This window comes from Salvelinus fontinalis, unplaced genomic scaffold, assembly GCF_029448725.1.
Source record: "Salvelinus fontinalis isolate EN_2023a unplaced genomic scaffold, ASM2944872v1 scaffold_0189, whole genome shotgun sequence".
Taxonomy (NCBI): domain Eukaryota; kingdom Metazoa; phylum Chordata; class Actinopteri; order Salmoniformes; family Salmonidae; genus Salvelinus; species Salvelinus fontinalis.
In genome coordinates this window covers 109,896-126,771 of record NW_026600398.1, presented here as the reverse complement: position 1 = coordinate 126,771, position 16,876 = coordinate 109,896, and the positions used below count along the sequence as shown (strand labels likewise).

Genomic DNA, 16,876 nt, shown 5'->3' with positions numbered 1-16,876 from the left:
GAGATAGAGACAAGAGGAAGAGAGAGACAAGAGGAAGAGCGAGACAGAGACAAGAGGAAGAGAGAGACAGAGACAAGAGGAAGAGCGAGACAGAGACAAGATGAAGAGAGAGACAGAGACAAGAGGAAGAGAGAGACAGAGACAAGAGGAAGAGAGAGACAGAGACAAGAGGAAGAGAGAGACAGAGACAAGAGGAAGAGAGAGACAGAGACAAGAGGAAGAGAGAGACAGAGACAAGAGGAAGAGAGAGACAGAGACAAGAGGAAGAGAGAGATAGAGACAAGAGGAAGAGAGAGACAAGAGGAAGAGCGAGACAAAGACAAGAGGAAGAGAGAGACAGAGACAAGAGGAAGAGAGAGACAGAGACAAGAGGGACGAAGACAATATCAAGATATGAAAGTTACAGTTCTTGGTGTAACATCAGTAGGATTAGAACCTCTGTCTGTTCTTTGATCAACACTCCTAGTGGCCAATAACCGGTATTACATCTCATATCACCCTCTTCCCCAAACAGGTGTGTGAAATGATGCTTCCTACGCTAGAAATGTGAATAATCTAGTTAGCCAATCAAAGGCTTCCTAGAATGAAGCCGTTGAGGATCTCAGCGGTAGAAGAGCAGGACGGCAGCTTCAGTGATCTCCTTGGATGAGCTAGAGCCTGTGTTGGTCCCGTAGCCGTCCCAGTCAAAGGAGGTGAAGTCACCACACTGTCTAGGAGCAGCCTCGGGGAAGTGTCCTCCTCCTCCAACACAGTACTGCAAACCAAAAAAACACACGCACGCACGCACTGTTGTACTATGTATAGTAGGAGAGATGTAGATTGTCGCACGCACGCACGCACGCACGCACACACACACACACACACACACACACAGCACCGAGCCTCCTCCTGGGCTACGGCCAGACAGACACGTGAACCAGAATGAAATCAAATATTTATTCATCATTTCTGGCGGCGACGAGAAAAGACATTAGAAGAAGGAGCAGAAGTAAGCAGGGCGGTAGCTCCACCCACCTTTCTCTGCAACATTCAGGCACGTCTATACGGCCAAAATCATTTAGAAAAACGCACGCTCAATCATGATTTATTTAAATAACCATGATGGAAAACCATGCACACTGGAACCACTGCAGGTTGACATCAAGTGTAGTCAAATGTGTTCACTCATGTTGAATTAAAAATAGAGCTAGCTAGCTAAATTGCTAACTAGCTAACTAGCAAGCTAGCAAACTAGCAAACTAGCTAACTAGCTAACTAGCTAACTAGCGAGGTAACATTTAAAAAATCGGACATGTTGGCTGGATTGACAAGATGTTTATCTTTCAAATGCTGTATTCGACTTGTTATTGTGTGAAAGTTAAATATTAAAAAAAAATAGATTTTGAATTTCGCGCCCTGCAATAGAGCTGGATGTTGTCATAAGTGTACCGACGTCGGGACAGCCCGCCTAACAGGTTAAGAACTAATTTATCTTTCATTTGCTGTCCAATCTGTATTTTTTAGTCAAGTTTATGAATAGTTTTCGATTAGATTAGGTGCCTCTCCAAGATGGCGCCGGACAGATTGCTTGAAGTTTTGGTCACTAATCACATTGTATAACCACGATTTGTGCTGCTAAATATGCACATTTTCGAACAAACCCTATATGCATTGTGTAATATGATGTTACAGGACTGATGAAGAATATCAAGGTTAGTCAAAAATTATATATCTTTTGCCTGTTTGTTACGATCGCTAACCTTTGCTGCTGGTAAATGGTGTTGTGTTTCTGGCTATTGTGGTAAGCTAATATAATGCTATATTGTGTTTTCGTTGTAAAACACTTAGAAAATCTGAAATATTGGCTGGATTCACAAGATCTGTGTCTTTCATCTGCTGTACGCGGTGTATTTTTAAGAAATGTTTTATGATGAGTATTTAGGTAATACACGATGGTCTCTGTAGTTATTCTAGTTGCTTTGGTGAGAGTTGTGATGGTGGCTGCAATGGTAAACTATGATTTATACCTGAAATATGCACATTTTTCTAACAAAACATATGCTATACAATAAATATGTTATCAGACTGTCATCTGATGAAGTTGTTTCTTGGTTAGTGGCTATTTATATCTTTATTTGGTTGAATTTGTGATAGCTACTAATGCAGTAAAAAAATAGGTAATACGTTTCAAGTATTAATGTGCAGAAAACCCAGGGTTTTACGAGAGCAGAAATCAGTGAAGCAGATATCAGAGCACAAGTCAGAAATGGGGCTAGCAACAGTAGATGGGCCAGGGTGTACATGCACATTTCCAGATATCATCAGCAGTAATACAATCAGGGCACGGCAGAGGACAGGGAGAGCTCTGCAGTGATGATTTATGACATCTGAATGTGCATCAGATGGCAACAAGATCATATCGAACAGCAATTTTATCAGGAAACATGAATACAAAGGCGACGAGAGGTGGTTAGAATAGGATGGGAGGCCAAAAGTCTGTGTAACCAATAGAGAGTCAGAGTTCTGAGTGTGGGAACAAACATAGTCTTTCCCACGGTTGGGTAAAGAACGTTTGTAGTCAACAAAGTATGCAGGAGTCATGAGGCAAAATAGCAAAATGCACAAGAAAAAAATAAAATATATAACTACTTGGGGCTGGACATTGTAAGTTCTGAGTCACTCGACCCAACAGTGCTGGAGTGTGGTGGAGGTACCTGTACCAGACAGGGGGAGACAAACCAGGGAGAGAGGGGGGAGTGTGGTGGAGGTACCTGTACCAGACAGGGGGAGACAGACCAGGGAGAGAGGGGGAGTGTGGTGGAGGTACCTGTACCAGACAGGGGGAGACAGACCAGGGAGAGAGGGGGGAGTGTGGTGGAGGTACCTGTACCAGACAGGGGGAGACAGACCAGGGAGAGAGGGGTGAGGGTGGTGGAGGTACCTGTACCAGACAGGGGGAGACAAACCAGGGAGAGAGGGGGGAGTGTGGTGGAGGTACCTGTACCAGACAGGGGGAGACAGACCAGGGAGAGAGGGGGGAGTGTGGTGGAGGTACCTGTACCAGACAGGGGGAGACAGACCAGGGAGAGAGGGGGGAGTGTGGTGGAGGTACCTGTACCAGACAGGGGGAGACAGACCAGGGAGAGAGGGGTGAGGGTGGTGGAGGTACCTGTATCAGACAGGGGGAGACAGACCAGGGAGAGAGGGGGGAGTGTGGTGGAGGTACCTGTACCAGACAGGGGGAGACAGACCAGGGAGAGAGGGGGGAGTGTGGTGGAGGTACCTGTACACGACAGGGGGAGACAGACCAGGGAGAGAGGGGGGAGTGTGGTGGAGGTACCTGTACCAGACAGGGGGAGACAAACCAGGGAGAGAGGGGTGAGGGTGGTGGAGGTACCTGTACCAGACAGAGAGAGAGACCAGGGAGAGAGGGGGGAGTGTGGTGGAGGTACCTGTACCAGACAGGGAGAGAGACCAGGGAGAGAGGGGGGAGGGTGGTGGAGGTACCTGTACCAGACAGGGAGAGAGACCAAGGAGAGAGGGGGGGAGTGTGGTGGAGGTACCTGTACCAGACAGGGAGAGAGACCAGGGCAGACGGTGAACAGAGAGGGGTGAGTGTGGTGGAGGTACCTGTACCAGACAGGGAGAGAGAGACCAGGGCAGACGGTGAACAGAGAGGGGTGAGTGTGGTGGAGGTACCTGTACCAGACAGGGGGAGACAGACCAGGGAGAGAGGGGTGAGTGTGGTGGAGGTACCTGTACCACACAGGGAGAGAGAGACCAGGGCAGACGGTGAACAGATCGCCAGGTGGAATCCAAGCAGCAGTGCAGCAGGACACGGGAGTAGGTGTCACATCCACTTGGGAGAATATTTTATTTCTGGAGGCAGATTTCTTGTAGAAAATGCCAGTGAATGAACAGCAGGAGGAGTATTCAGAGGACTGAATGGTCTCTGAACAGCAGGAGGGGGGTTCAGAGGACTGAATGGTCTCTGAACAGCAGGAGGGGGGTTCAGAGGACTGAATGGTCTCTGAACAGCAGGAGGGGGGTTCAGAGGACTGAATGGTCTCTGAACAGCAGGAGGGGGGTTCAGAGGACTGAATGGTCTCTGAACAGCAGGAGGGGACTTCAGAGAACTGAATGGTCTCTGAACAGCAGGAGGGGGGTTCAGAGGACTGAATGGTCTCTGAACAGCAGGAGGGGACTTCAGAGAACTGAATGGTCTCTGAACAGCAGGAGGGGGCTTCAGAGAACTGAATGGTCTCTGAACAGCAGGAGGGGGGTTCAGAAGACTGAATGGTCTCTGAACAGCAGGAGGGGACTTCAGAGAACTGAATGGTCTCTGAACAGCAGGAGGGGGCTTCAGAGAACTGAATGGTCTCTGAACAGCAGGAGGGGGCTTCAGAAAACTGAATGGTCTCTGAACAGCTGGAGGGGGGTTCAGAGGGCTGAATGGTCTCTGAACAGCAGGCGGGGGCTTCAGAGAACTGAATGGTCTCTGAACAGCAGGAGGGGGGTTCAGAAGACTGAATGGTCTCTGAACAGCAGGAGGGGACTTCAGAGAACTGAATGGTCTCTGAACAGCAGGAGGGGGCTTCAGAGGACTGAATGGTCTCTGAACAGCAGGAGGGGGGCTTCAGAGGACTGAATGGTCTCTGAACAGCAGGAGGGGGGCTTCAGAGGACTGAATGGTCTCTGAACAGCAGGAGGGGGCTGTCCATCCCCATTAAAAAAAAAGGTTTATATAGATTATTCAACTTATCGTTTCAATAAAGTGTGTTATCTGACATACTTGTATATTTGACACCTCGCTAGCTAGCTAGTTGGCTCTATTTATTAATTCAACATGAGTAGCTAAGAGGTTGCTGAATGCTTAGCTAACTAGCTAGTTAGCTCTATTTATTAATTCAACACGAGTAGCTAAGTAGATGCTGAATGCTTAGCTAGCTATCTAGTTAGCTCTATTTATTAATTCAACATTAGTAGCTAAGAGGTTGCTGAATGCTTAGCTAGCTAGCTAGTTGGCTCTATTTATTAATTCAACATGAGTAGCTAAGAGATTGCTGAATGCTTAGCTAGCTAGCTAGTTAGCTCTATTTATTAATTCAACATGAGTAGCTAAGAGGTTGCAGAATGCTTAGCTAGCTAGCTTGCTCTGATTAGCTTAGCATGTTGCTGCTAATTTTCTACATTTTACGCTTGCTTCAAGTCAGGAAACCATTTGTATCTTAGATATATTGCAACATTCTTTTGACTACTGTAACACAATAATACATTTCAAAATGTTTCAACTTGTAACAAAGTTTTACTTTCTCAGTTCAATTCTCAGTTCAAACCGATGCCATGTTTTCAAAAGTTTGTGCATCTGTTACAGTCCACCCATTGACCTTTTAGAAACCAATCAGATTTGGTCTGCCCTAAACCAATCAGATTCTTTCTGCCCTTAGAAGAAAAGTTGACTAAACTTTACGTCAATGTGCGGAACAGCTGTTGCTCGATAGTCATCGCATTCCACGGTCTTTTGACAGACATTACGATGCCTTTCATGTTACGTAGTCTGTCTCAACTGATGACTGCCGTTGGAAAAACTAAATCTGTACATTTCTGTGTGGCCGTAGCCTTACTCACGTGTTCCATGTTGCAGCCAATAGGTTTCACCCCAGAGCAGATGGCCAAGGCTGCACGTTCTCTGTTTATCACTCGGAAAGTGATGAAGCCAGGCTGAAACTCACCTGCCACAGAAAAAAAAGAAATAGAAGTTTAGGAACATAAGTATGTAATGTTGTCTTCGGCTGGAACAGCCTACACACTAGGAGGGTGGTGTAGTCTATCTAGGAGGGTGGTGTAGTCTATCTAAGTTACAGTCAGTGTCAGATGGGGTAATAAGTTAACGAACGAAGTTACAGCCAGTGTCAGATCGGGTAATAAGTTAACGAACGAAGTTACAGCCAGTGTCAGATGGGCTAATAAGTTAACGAACGAAGTTACAGCCAGTGTCAGATCGGGTAATAAGTTAACGAACGAAGTTACAGTCAGTGTCAGATGGGGTAATAAGTTAACGAACGAAGTTACAGCCAGTGTCAGATCGGGTAATAAGTTAACGAACGAAGTTCCAGTCAGTGTCAGATCGGGTAATAAGTAAACGAACGAAGTTACAGTCAGTGTCAGATCGGGTAATAAGTTAACGAACGAAGTTACAGTCAGTGTCAGATCGGGTAATAAGTTAACGAACGAAGTTACAGTCAGTGTCAGATCGGGTAATAAGTTAACGAACGAAGTTCCAGTCAGTGTCAGATCGGGTAATAAGTTAACGAACGAAGTTACAGCCAGTGTCAGATGGGGTAATAAGTTAACGAACGAAGTTACAGCCAGTGTCAGATCGGGTAATAAGTTAACGAACGAAGTTACAGTCAGTGTCAGATCGGGTAATAAGTTAACGAACGAAGTTCCAGTCAGTGTCAGATCGGGTAATAAGTTAACGAACGAAGTTACAGCCAGTGTCAGATGGGGTAATAAGTTAACGAACGAAGTTACAGTCAGTGTCAGATGGGGTAATAAGTTAACGAACGAAGTTACAGCCAGTGTCAGATCGGGTAATAAGTTAACGAACGAAGTTACAGTCAGTGTCAGATCGGGTAATAAGTTAACGAACGAAGTTACAGTCAGTGTCCGATCGGGTAATAAGTTAACGAACGAAGTTACAGCCAGTGTCAGATCGGGTTTAACGATAAACTGGTCTTAAATACATCTAAAATCAAAAGCATTGTATTTGGTAAAAAAAAAAAAGATTTATTGACCTAAACCTCAACTGGAGATGTGCACAAAGGGTGTGACCATTGAACAAGTTGAAGTAGCTGATCTCCTAGGAGGAACATTGAAGTAGCTGAACTCCAAGGAGGAACATTGGACAAGTTGAAGTAGCTGATCTCCTAGGAGGAACATTGGACAAGTTGAAGTAGCTGATCTCCTAGGAGGAACATTGAACAAGTTGAAGTAGCTGATCTACTAGGAGGAACATTGAAGTAGCTGATCTCCTAGGAGGAACATTGAAGTAGCTGATCTCCTAGGAGGAACATTGAAGTAGCTGAACTCCAAGGAGGAACATTGAACAAGTTGAAGTAGCTGAACTCCTAGGAGGAACATTGAAGTAGCTGATCTCCTAGGAGGAACATTGAAGTAGCTGATCTCCTAGGAGGAACATTGAAGTAGCTGATCTCCTAGGAGGAACATTGAAGTAGCTGAACTCCAAGGAGGAACATTGAAGTAGCTGAACTCCAAGGAGGAACATTGAAGTAGCTGAACTCCAAGGAGGAACATTGAAGTAGCTGAACTCCAAGGAGGAACATTGAAGTAGCTGAACTCCTAGGAGGAACATTGAACAAGTTGAAGTAGCTGATCTCCTAGGAGGAACATTGAAGTAGCTGAACTCCAAGGAAGAACATTGAAGTAGCTGAACTCCAAGGAGGAACATTGAAGTAGCTGAACTCCAAGGAGGAACATTGAAGTAGCTGAACTCCTAGGAGGAACATTGAAGTAACTGAACTCCTAGGAGGAACATTGAAGTAACTGAACTCCTAGGAGGAACATTGAAGTAGCTGAACTCCAAGGAGGAACATTGAACAAGTTGAAGTAACTGATCTCCTAGGAGGAACATTGAAGTAGCTGAACTCCAAGGAGGAACATTGAAGTAGCTGATCTCCTAGGAGGAACATTGAAGTAACTGAACTCCTAGGAGGAACATTGAAGTAACTGAACTCCTAGGAGGAACATTGAAGTAGCTGAACTCCAAGGAGGAACATTGAACAAGTTGAAGTAACTGATCTCCTAGGAGGAACATTGAAGTAGCTGAACTCCAAGGAGGAACATTGAAGTAGCTGAACTCCAAGGAGGAACATTGAACATGTTGAAGTAGCTGAACTCCTAGGAGGAACATTGAACATGTTGAAGTAGCTGAACTCCTAGGAGGAACATTGAAGTAGCTGAACTCCTAGGAGGAACATTGAACATGTTGAAGTAGCTGATCTCCTAGGAGGAACATTGGACAAGTTGAAGTAGCTGAACTCCTAGGAGGAACATTGAACATGTTGAAGTAGCTGAACTCCTAGGAGGAACATTGAAGTAGCTGAACTCCAAGGAGGAACATTGAAAAAGTTGAAGTAGCTGATCTCCTACAAACAGACATACGGGACTTTGGACATATAGTACCAGTTTGGACACACATACTCATTCAAGGGTTTTTCTTTATTTTTACTATTTTCTACATTGTAGAATAATAATGAAGACATCGAAACTATGAAATAACACGTATGGAATCATGTAGTAACCAAAAAAGTGTTAAACAAATCAAAATATATTTTATATTTGAGATTATTCAAAGTAGCCACCCTTTGCCTTGATGACAGCTTTGCACACTCTTGGCATTCTCTCAACCAGCTTCATAAGGTTGTCACCAGGAATGCATTTAAATTAACAGGTTGACCTTTTAAAAGTTAATTTCTTGAGCCTATGGGGGTGCCATTTCGACTTTGTAAAAATGAGTTCCCAAATTAAACTGCCTCGTACTCAATTCTTGCTCGTATTTCGCGCTCTGCCTTTTCAGTGGAATGTGGGAGGGTGCCGCTAGCGGAACCCCAGAGCCAGACAGGTTAACGAACGAAGTTACAGTCATTGTCAGATCGGGTAATAAGTTAACGAACGAAGTTACAGTCAGTGTCAGATCGGGTAATAAGTTAACGAACGAAGTTACAGTCAGTGTCCGATCGGGTAATAAGTTAACGAACGAAGTTACAGCCAGTGTCAGATCGGGTAATAAGTTAACGATAAACTGGTCTTAAATACATCTAAAATCAAAAGCATTGTATTTGGTAAAAAAAAAAAAGATTTATTGACCTAAACCTCAACTGGAGATGTGCACATAAAGGGTGTGACCATTGAACAAGTTGAAGTAGCTGATCTCCTAGGAGGAACATTGGACAAGTTGAAGTAGCTGATCTCCTAGGAGGAACATTGGACAAGTTGAAGTAGCTGATCTCCTAGGAGGAACATTGAAGTAGCTGATCTCCTAGGAGGAACATTGAACAAGTTGAAGTAGCTGATCTCCTAGGAGGAACATTGGACAAGTTGAAGTAGCTGATCTCCTAGGAGGAACATTGAACAAGTTGAAGTAGCTGAACTCCTAGGAGGAACATTGAAGTAGCTGAACTCCTAGGAGGAACATTGAAGTAGCTGAACTCCTAGGAGGAACATTGAAGTAGCTGAACTCCTAGGAGGAACATTGAAGTAGCTGAACTCCTAGGAGGAACATTGAAGTAGCTGAACTCCTAGGAGGAACATTGAAGTAGCTGATCTCCTAGGAGGAACATTGAAGTAGCTGAACTCCTAGGAGGAACATTGAAGTAGTTGAACTCCTAGGAGGAACATTGAAGTAGCTGATCTCCTAGGAGGAACATTGAAGTAGCTGAACTCCAAGGAGGAACATTGAACATGTTGAAGTAGCTGATCTCCTAGGAGGAACATTGAACAAGTTGAAGTAGCTGAACTCCTAGGAGGAACATTGAAGTAGCTGAACTCCTAGGAGGAACATTGAAGTAGCTGAACTCCTAGGAGGAACATTGAAGTAGCTGAACTCCTAGGAGGAACATTGAAGTAGCTGAACTCCTAGGAGGAACATTGAAGTAGCTGAACTCCTAGGAGGAACATTGAAGTAGCTGAACTCCTAGGAGGAACATTGAAGTAGCTGAACTCCTAGGAGGAACATTGAAGTAGCTGATCTCCTAGGAGGAACATTGAACATGTTGAAGTAGCTGATCTCCTAGGAGGAACATTGAAGTAGCTGAACTCCAAGGAGGAACATTGAACAAGTTGAAGTAGCTGATCTCCTAGGAGGAACATTGAACAAGTTGAAGTAGCTGAACTCCTAGGAGGAACATTGAAGTAGCTGATCTCCTAGGAGGAACATTGAACAAGTTGAAGTAGCTGAACTCCTAGGAGGAACATTGAAGTAGCTGAACTCCAAGGAGGAACATTGAAGTAGCTGATCTCCTAGGAGGAACATTGAAGTAGCTGAACTCCAAGGAGGAACATTGAAAAAGTTGAAGTAGCTGATCTCCTACAAACAGACATACGGGACTTTGGACATATAGTACCAGTTTGGACACACATACTCATTCAAGGGTTTTTCTTTATTTTTACTATTTTCTACATTGTAGAATAATAATGAAGACATCAAAACTATGAAATAACACATATGGAATCATGTAGTAACCAAAAAAGTGTTAAACAAATCAAAATATATTTTATATTTGAGATTATTCAAAGTAGCCACCCTTTGCCTTGATGACAGCTTTGCACACTCTTGGCATTCTCTCAACCAGCTTCATAAGGTTGTCACCAGGAATGCATTTCAATTAACAGGTTGACCTTTTAAAAGTTAACTTCTTGAGCCTATGGGGGTGCCATTTCGACTTTGTAAAAATGAGTTCCCAAATTAAACTGCCTCGTACTCAATTCTTGCTCGTACAATATGCATATTATTATTACTATTGGATAGAAAACACTCTCTAGTTTCTAAAACCGTTTGAATTATTTCTCTGAGTGAAACAGAACTCATTCTGCAGCACATTTCCTGTCAGGGAGTGAGATTTCAGAAATCGAGGTCCCTGTTCTGAGGTCAGTTTATAAGTCCCCATGTAAGCCATCGGGCTACATGCACTGCATACGTCTTCCTCTAGATGTCAGTAAGCGGGGAGAATTTGAATGGAGTGGATTGCGCAATCTGGGACCTTATATAAGACCGTGGAACGGAAGTACCGTCCTTTTCAACGGTGCGCCTGGCGCAAGAAGACATCACAATGGCGTCCTGCAAACGCTTTCGTTTTAGTAGTTCTATATCTCCGGTCATGTTTTTATTCGTTATAGGTGTTAAAGACATCATAAGGTAGTTAATTTAAACCGACTTATAGCAGTTTATATCAGTTTATTGCGATTATCCGGGATTTCCTTGTGACGCGCTTTCACGAGTTGGACACCTCTCCAGTGGGTGGCTAACGTTAGCGGCTATTTCGACCGGACAAGAGGACATCTTTCAACCCAAAGACGATTGTTCTGGAGAAAGGACACCTTGCCCAAGATTCTGATGGAAGCTCAGCTAATAGTAAGCAATCTTTATGCTGTTAATTCGTATTTATGTTGACAAATGTAAAATAATAATTCCGCCATGAATTATGGGGCGGTCTCGCTTCAGCGCACGCTGTATTGCGCAGTAGCTTTAATTTTAAAAATCTAACCCAGCGATTGCATTAAGAACTAATTTATCTTTCATTTGCTGTCCAACTTGTATTTTTTAGTCAAGTTTATGAATAGTTTTCGATTAGAATAGGTGCCTTTCCCAAGATTTCTCCTGACATTTTCTTTGCAGCTTGGCTACTTTTCTCATTGTATAACCACGATTTGTGCCGCTAAATATGCACATTTTCGAACAAACTCTATATGCATTGTGTAATATGATGTTATAGGACTGTCATCTGAAGAATTCTGAGAAGGTTAGTGAAAAAATTAATATCTTTTGGTGGTTTATACGTAATCGCTATGTTTGGCTTGAATCAATGCTGTTGTGATGTTTGCTATTGTGGTATGCTAATATAACGCTATATTGTGTTTTTGCTGTAAGACACTTAGAAAATCTGAAATATTGTCTGGATTCACAGGATCTGTGTCTTTCAATTACTGTACGCTGTGTATTTTTAAGAAATGTTTTATGATGAGTAATTAGCTAATACACGTTGCTCTCTGTAGTTATTCTAGTCGCTTTGGTGAGAGTTGTGATGGTGGTTGCAATGGTAAACTATGAAATCTACCTGAAATATGCAAATTTTTCTAACAAAACCTATCATATACCATAAATATGTTATCAGACTGTCATCTGATGAGGTTTTTTCTTGGTTAGTGGCTATCAATATCTTAGTTTAGCCGAATTGGTGATAGCACCTGATGGAGTAAGAAACTGATGGAGTTAGAAAAGTGGTGTCTTTTGCTAACGTGGTTAGCTAATAGATTTACATATTTTGTCTTCCCTGTAAAACATTTAAAAAATCTGAAATGGTGGCTTTATTCACAAGATCTGTATCTTTCATTAGGTGTCTTGGACTTGTGATTTAATGATATTTAGATAGTACTATTTAATTGTGACGCTATGCTAGGCTATGCTACTCAGTGTGGGGGGGGGGGGGTGGGGGGTGCTCCCGGACCCGGGGTAGATACTCGTGAAAGGTTAATGAACCCCAGGAAGAGTAGCTGCTCCATGTTCAGTAGTTAATGAACCCCAGGAAGAGTAGCTGCTGCATATTCAGTAGTTAATGAACCCCAGGAAGAGTAGCTGCTGCATATTCAGTAGTTAATGAACCCCAGGAAGAGTAGCTGCTGCATGTTCAGTAGTTAACTTCTACTTCCTCAGAAACCCGGGTCCGGGAGCACCCCCCACCACCCCCACCAGTCAAAAAGCTGACTAGCATGGCTAGCATAGCGTCACAAGTAAATAGTAGCATCTAAATGTCATTAAATCACAAGTCCAAGACACCAGATGAAAGATACAGATCTTGGTAACCAAGCCATCATTTCTGATTTTTAAAATGTTTTACAGGGAAGACACAATATGTAAATCTATTAGCTAACCACGTTAGCAAAATACATTTTTTTTTACTCCACCAGTTTTTGACTCCATCACCAGCTATCACAAATTCGACCAAATAAAGATATAAATAGCCACTAACCAAGAAACAACCTCATCAGACGACAGTCTGTAAACATATTTATTGTATAGCATAGGTTTTGTTAGAAAAATGTGCATATTTCAGGTATAAATCATAGTTTACCATTGCAGCCACCATCACAACTTGACTAGAAAAACTACAGAGAGCAACGTGTATTACCTAATTACTCATCATAAAACATTTCTTAAAAATACACAGCGTACAGCAATAGAAAAACACAGATCTTGCGAATCCAGACAATATTTTAGATTTTCTAAGTGTTTTACAGCGAAAACACAATAAATCGTTATATTAGCATACCACAAGTGCAATCATTAACCCAGCATTGATTCAAGGCAAAAATAGCGATAACGTTATCACCACCAAAATATATAAATTTTTTCACTAACCTTCTCAGAATTCTTCAGATGACACTCCTGTAACATAATATTACACAATCCATATAGAGTTTGTTCGAAAATGTGCATATTTAGCGGCAAAAATCGTGCTTACACAATGGAAATACTGTCCAACTACTCAAGCAATCTGCCCGGCGCCATCTTGGAAAGACACCTATTTTTATCGAAAACTATTCATAAACTTGACTAAAAAAATACAAGTTGGACAGAAAGACAAATTAGTTCTTAACCTGTTGGGGATGGGGGCGCTGTTTAGACTATTTATGCTAATGTGGCTAATTTTTTAAACGGCTTCCCACAAAATCCTTGATCGTACAATATGCATATTATTATTATTATTGGATAGAAAACAGTCTATAGTTTCTATAGGAGTTGAAATTTTGTCTCTAAGTGGAACAGAGCCCATTCTACAGCAATTTCCCTGACATGGAGTCAGATTTGAGAAACGTTGGCCACTTTTCTGAAGTCATTTAAACGGGCACTGTCGTTGCTATGACTATACGGACACTTCTTACGTCTTCCCCTGGATGCCTTTACGTGATGACGATTCCAACGGGCTCGATTGCTCGTTCACAGGCACTACAAATGAAAAAAACCTTTAGCTAGCAAGTCTTTTCTTGCTGCGTAACGCGCGTGGAAGACACCGACCCTCTCCTGTTCCAAGCATTAGTTTAGCCTGTTATATTTCTCCGGTCATCTTTTCACTCGTTATAGGAGTTACAAACATCACAAAGTAGTTAATTTAAAGCGTTTTATAGCAATTTATATCCGTTTAGTGCGATTTTGGGACATTTATTTTTGCAACGATGTGAAAAGTTGGGAACGCTTTTCAGTTCATCCCGAACGTAGTTGACATTTCCACATGGCAAGAGGACAGCTTTCCACCAAAAGACGATTTCTCCCAAGAAAGGATCCTTTGCCCAAGATACTGATGGAAGAACAGCTCAAGGTAGGACATTTTTATTATGATAAATCGTGTTTCTGTCGAAACATTTTAGTGGCTTAGGACGCCATGTTTTTTGACGTAGCTTCGCTTGGCGCAAACTGTATTGAAAAGTAAGGATAAATTAAAAAATGTAATAACGCAATTGTATTAAGAATTAAATTGTCTATCAATCCCTGTCCACCCTATATTTTTTAGTCACGTTTATGAGTATTTATGTATAAGAGTAGATCACTGTCTAAGTGGCGCAAGGACGTTTTCTTTACCAGCTTGTCTACATTTCACATTGTCTAACCATGATTTTGGTGGCTAAATATAAACATTTTCGATCAAACTGTATATGCATGTTGTAATGTGATGTTACAGGAGTGTCATCGGAAGAATTCTGAGAAGGTTAGTGAAAAAATTAATATCTTTTGGCGATGTTGACTTTTATCGCTCACTTTGGCTAGAATCAATGCTGGGCTGCTAATTGCTATGTGCTAAGCTAATATAACGATTTATTGTGTTTTCGCTGTAAGACACTTAGAAAATCTGAAATATTGTCTGTATTCACAGGATCTGTGTCTTTCGATTCGTGTATGCTGTGTATTTTTACGAAATGTTTGATGATTAGTAGTTAGGTAAACACGTTGCTCATTGTAATTATTCTAGTCCATTTGTGATGGTGGGTGCAATTGTAAACTATGCCATATACCTGAAATATGCACTTTTTTCTAACAAAACCTATCCCATACCATAAATATGTTATCAGACTGTCATCTAATGAGTTTTTTTGTTGGTTAGGGGCTATAAATATCTTAGTTTAGCCGAATTGGTGATGGCTACTGGTGTTGGTGGACAAATAAAAGATGGTGGAATATGCTAATGTGTTTTTAGGTAATAGATGTACATCTTTACATATTGTGTCTTCCCTGTAAAACATTTTAAAAATCGGAAATGTTGACTGGATTCATAAGATCTGTGTCTTTCATTAGCTGTATTGGACTTTAATGTGTGAAAGTTAAATATTTTAAAAAAATATTTTTTTTGAATTTCGCGGCACTGGTTTTTCAGTGGGGGGGGGGGGGGAGTGCCGCTAGCGGCACGCTGATCCTAGACAGGTTAATGCAATCGCTGAATTATATTTTCAAAATTATCCTTACTGCGCAATACAGGGTGCACTAAAGCGAAGCTACCCAAAATTTAATGGCGGCTTATGCGTTTAACATTTTTCAACAGAACAACGATTTATCAGCATAAATAGTTCTTACTATTAGCTGAGCTTCCATCAGAATCTTGGGCAAGGTGTCCTTTCCCCGGTCTAATCATCTTTTGGTCGAAAGATGTCCTCTTGTCCTGTCGAAATGGCCACTAACGTTCGGCATGGACCGGAAAAGTGTCCAACTCTTGAAAGTGCGTCACAAAGAAATGCCAGAAAATCACAATAAACAGATATAAATTGCTATAAATCGGTTTAAATTAACTACCTTATGATGTCTTTAACAACTATAACGAATAAAAACATGACCGGGGATATAGAAGTGGCTAAACCAAAGCTTGGAAGGAGGCCAGTCTGACGACCACTCTGCGTCGAGCGCACGGCTGAAAAGAAAGGCACTTCCGCCCCAAGCTCTAATATAAGGTCCCAGATTGCGCAATCGACTCCATTCAAATTGTCACCACTTACTGACATCTAGAGGAAGGCGTAGGCAGTGTTTGTAGCCCCACAGCGTTCACAGGGACTTATAAACTGACCTGGGAACAGAGGCCGAGATTTCAGAAATCTCACTCCCTGGCAGGAAAAGTGCTGAAGAATGAGTTCTGTTTCACTCAGAGACATAATTCAAACGGTTTTAGAAACTAGAGAGTGTTTTCTATCCAATAATAATAATAATATGCATATTGTACAAGCAAGAATTGAGTACGAGGCAGTTTAATTTGGAAACGTCAAGAAAAAAATAGTGCTAACAGCTCCCACTATTGACAAAAGGCTAATGAACCCCAGGAAGAGTAGCTGCTGTATATTCAGTAGTTAATGGACCCCAGGAAGAGTAGCTGCTGCATGTTCAGTAGTTAATGGACCCCAGGAAGAGTAGCTGCTGTATATTCAGTAGTTAATGGACCCCAGGAAGAGTAGCTGCTGCATGTTCAGTAGTTAATGGACCCCAGGAAGAGTAGCTGCTGCTTGTTCAGTAGTTAATGAACCCCAGGAAGAGTAGCTGCTGTAGTTAATGGACCCCAGGAAGAGTAGCTGCTGCATGTTCAGTAGTTAATGGACCCCAGGAAGAGTAGCTGCTGTAGTTAATGAACCCCAGGAAGAGTAGCTGCTGTATATTCAGTAGTTAATGAACCCCAGGAAGAGTAGCTGCTCCATGTTCAGTAGTTAATGGACCCCAGGAAGAGTAGCTGCTGTATATTCAGTAGTTAATGGACCCCAGGAAGAGTAGCTGCTGCTTGTTCAGTAGTTAATGGACCCCAGGAAGAGTAGCTGCTGTAGTTAATGAACCCCAGGAAGAGTAGCTGCTGTAGTTAATGGACCCCAGGAAGAGTAGCTGCTGCATATTCAGTAGTTAATGAACCCCAGGAAGAGTAGCTGCTGTAGTTAATGGACCCCAGGAAGAGTAGCTGCTGTAGTTAATGAACCCCAGGAAGAGTAGCTGCTGTAGTTAATGGACCCCAGGAAGAGTAGCTGCTGCATATTTAGTAGTTAATGGACCCCAGGAAGAGTAGCTGCTGCATGTTTAGTAGTTAATGAACCCCAGGAAGAGTAGCTGCTGCCTGTTCAGTAGTTAATGAACCCCAGGAAG

The 16,876-nt window shown here is 42.4% G+C and overlaps 1 protein-coding gene across 1 annotated transcript in view; it reads right to left on the bottom strand.

The window, feature by feature from the left end:
• Window positions 1-381: 381 nt before the first annotated feature.
• LOC129844177 (intelectin-like) overlaps window positions 382-16,876 on the bottom strand; it is a 36,100-nt gene continuing 19,605 nt past the window's right edge. Inside the window, exons 6-7 of the mRNA XM_055912596.1 lie at window positions 5,608-5,711; window positions 382-754 (exon numbers count right to left, since the gene is read on the bottom strand). Of these exons, the coding sequence (XP_055768571.1) occupies window positions 602-754; window positions 5,608-5,711 (257 nt within the window). The 3' untranslated portion in view covers window positions 382-601. The remainder of the gene's footprint in view (window positions 755-5,607; window positions 5,712-16,876) is intronic.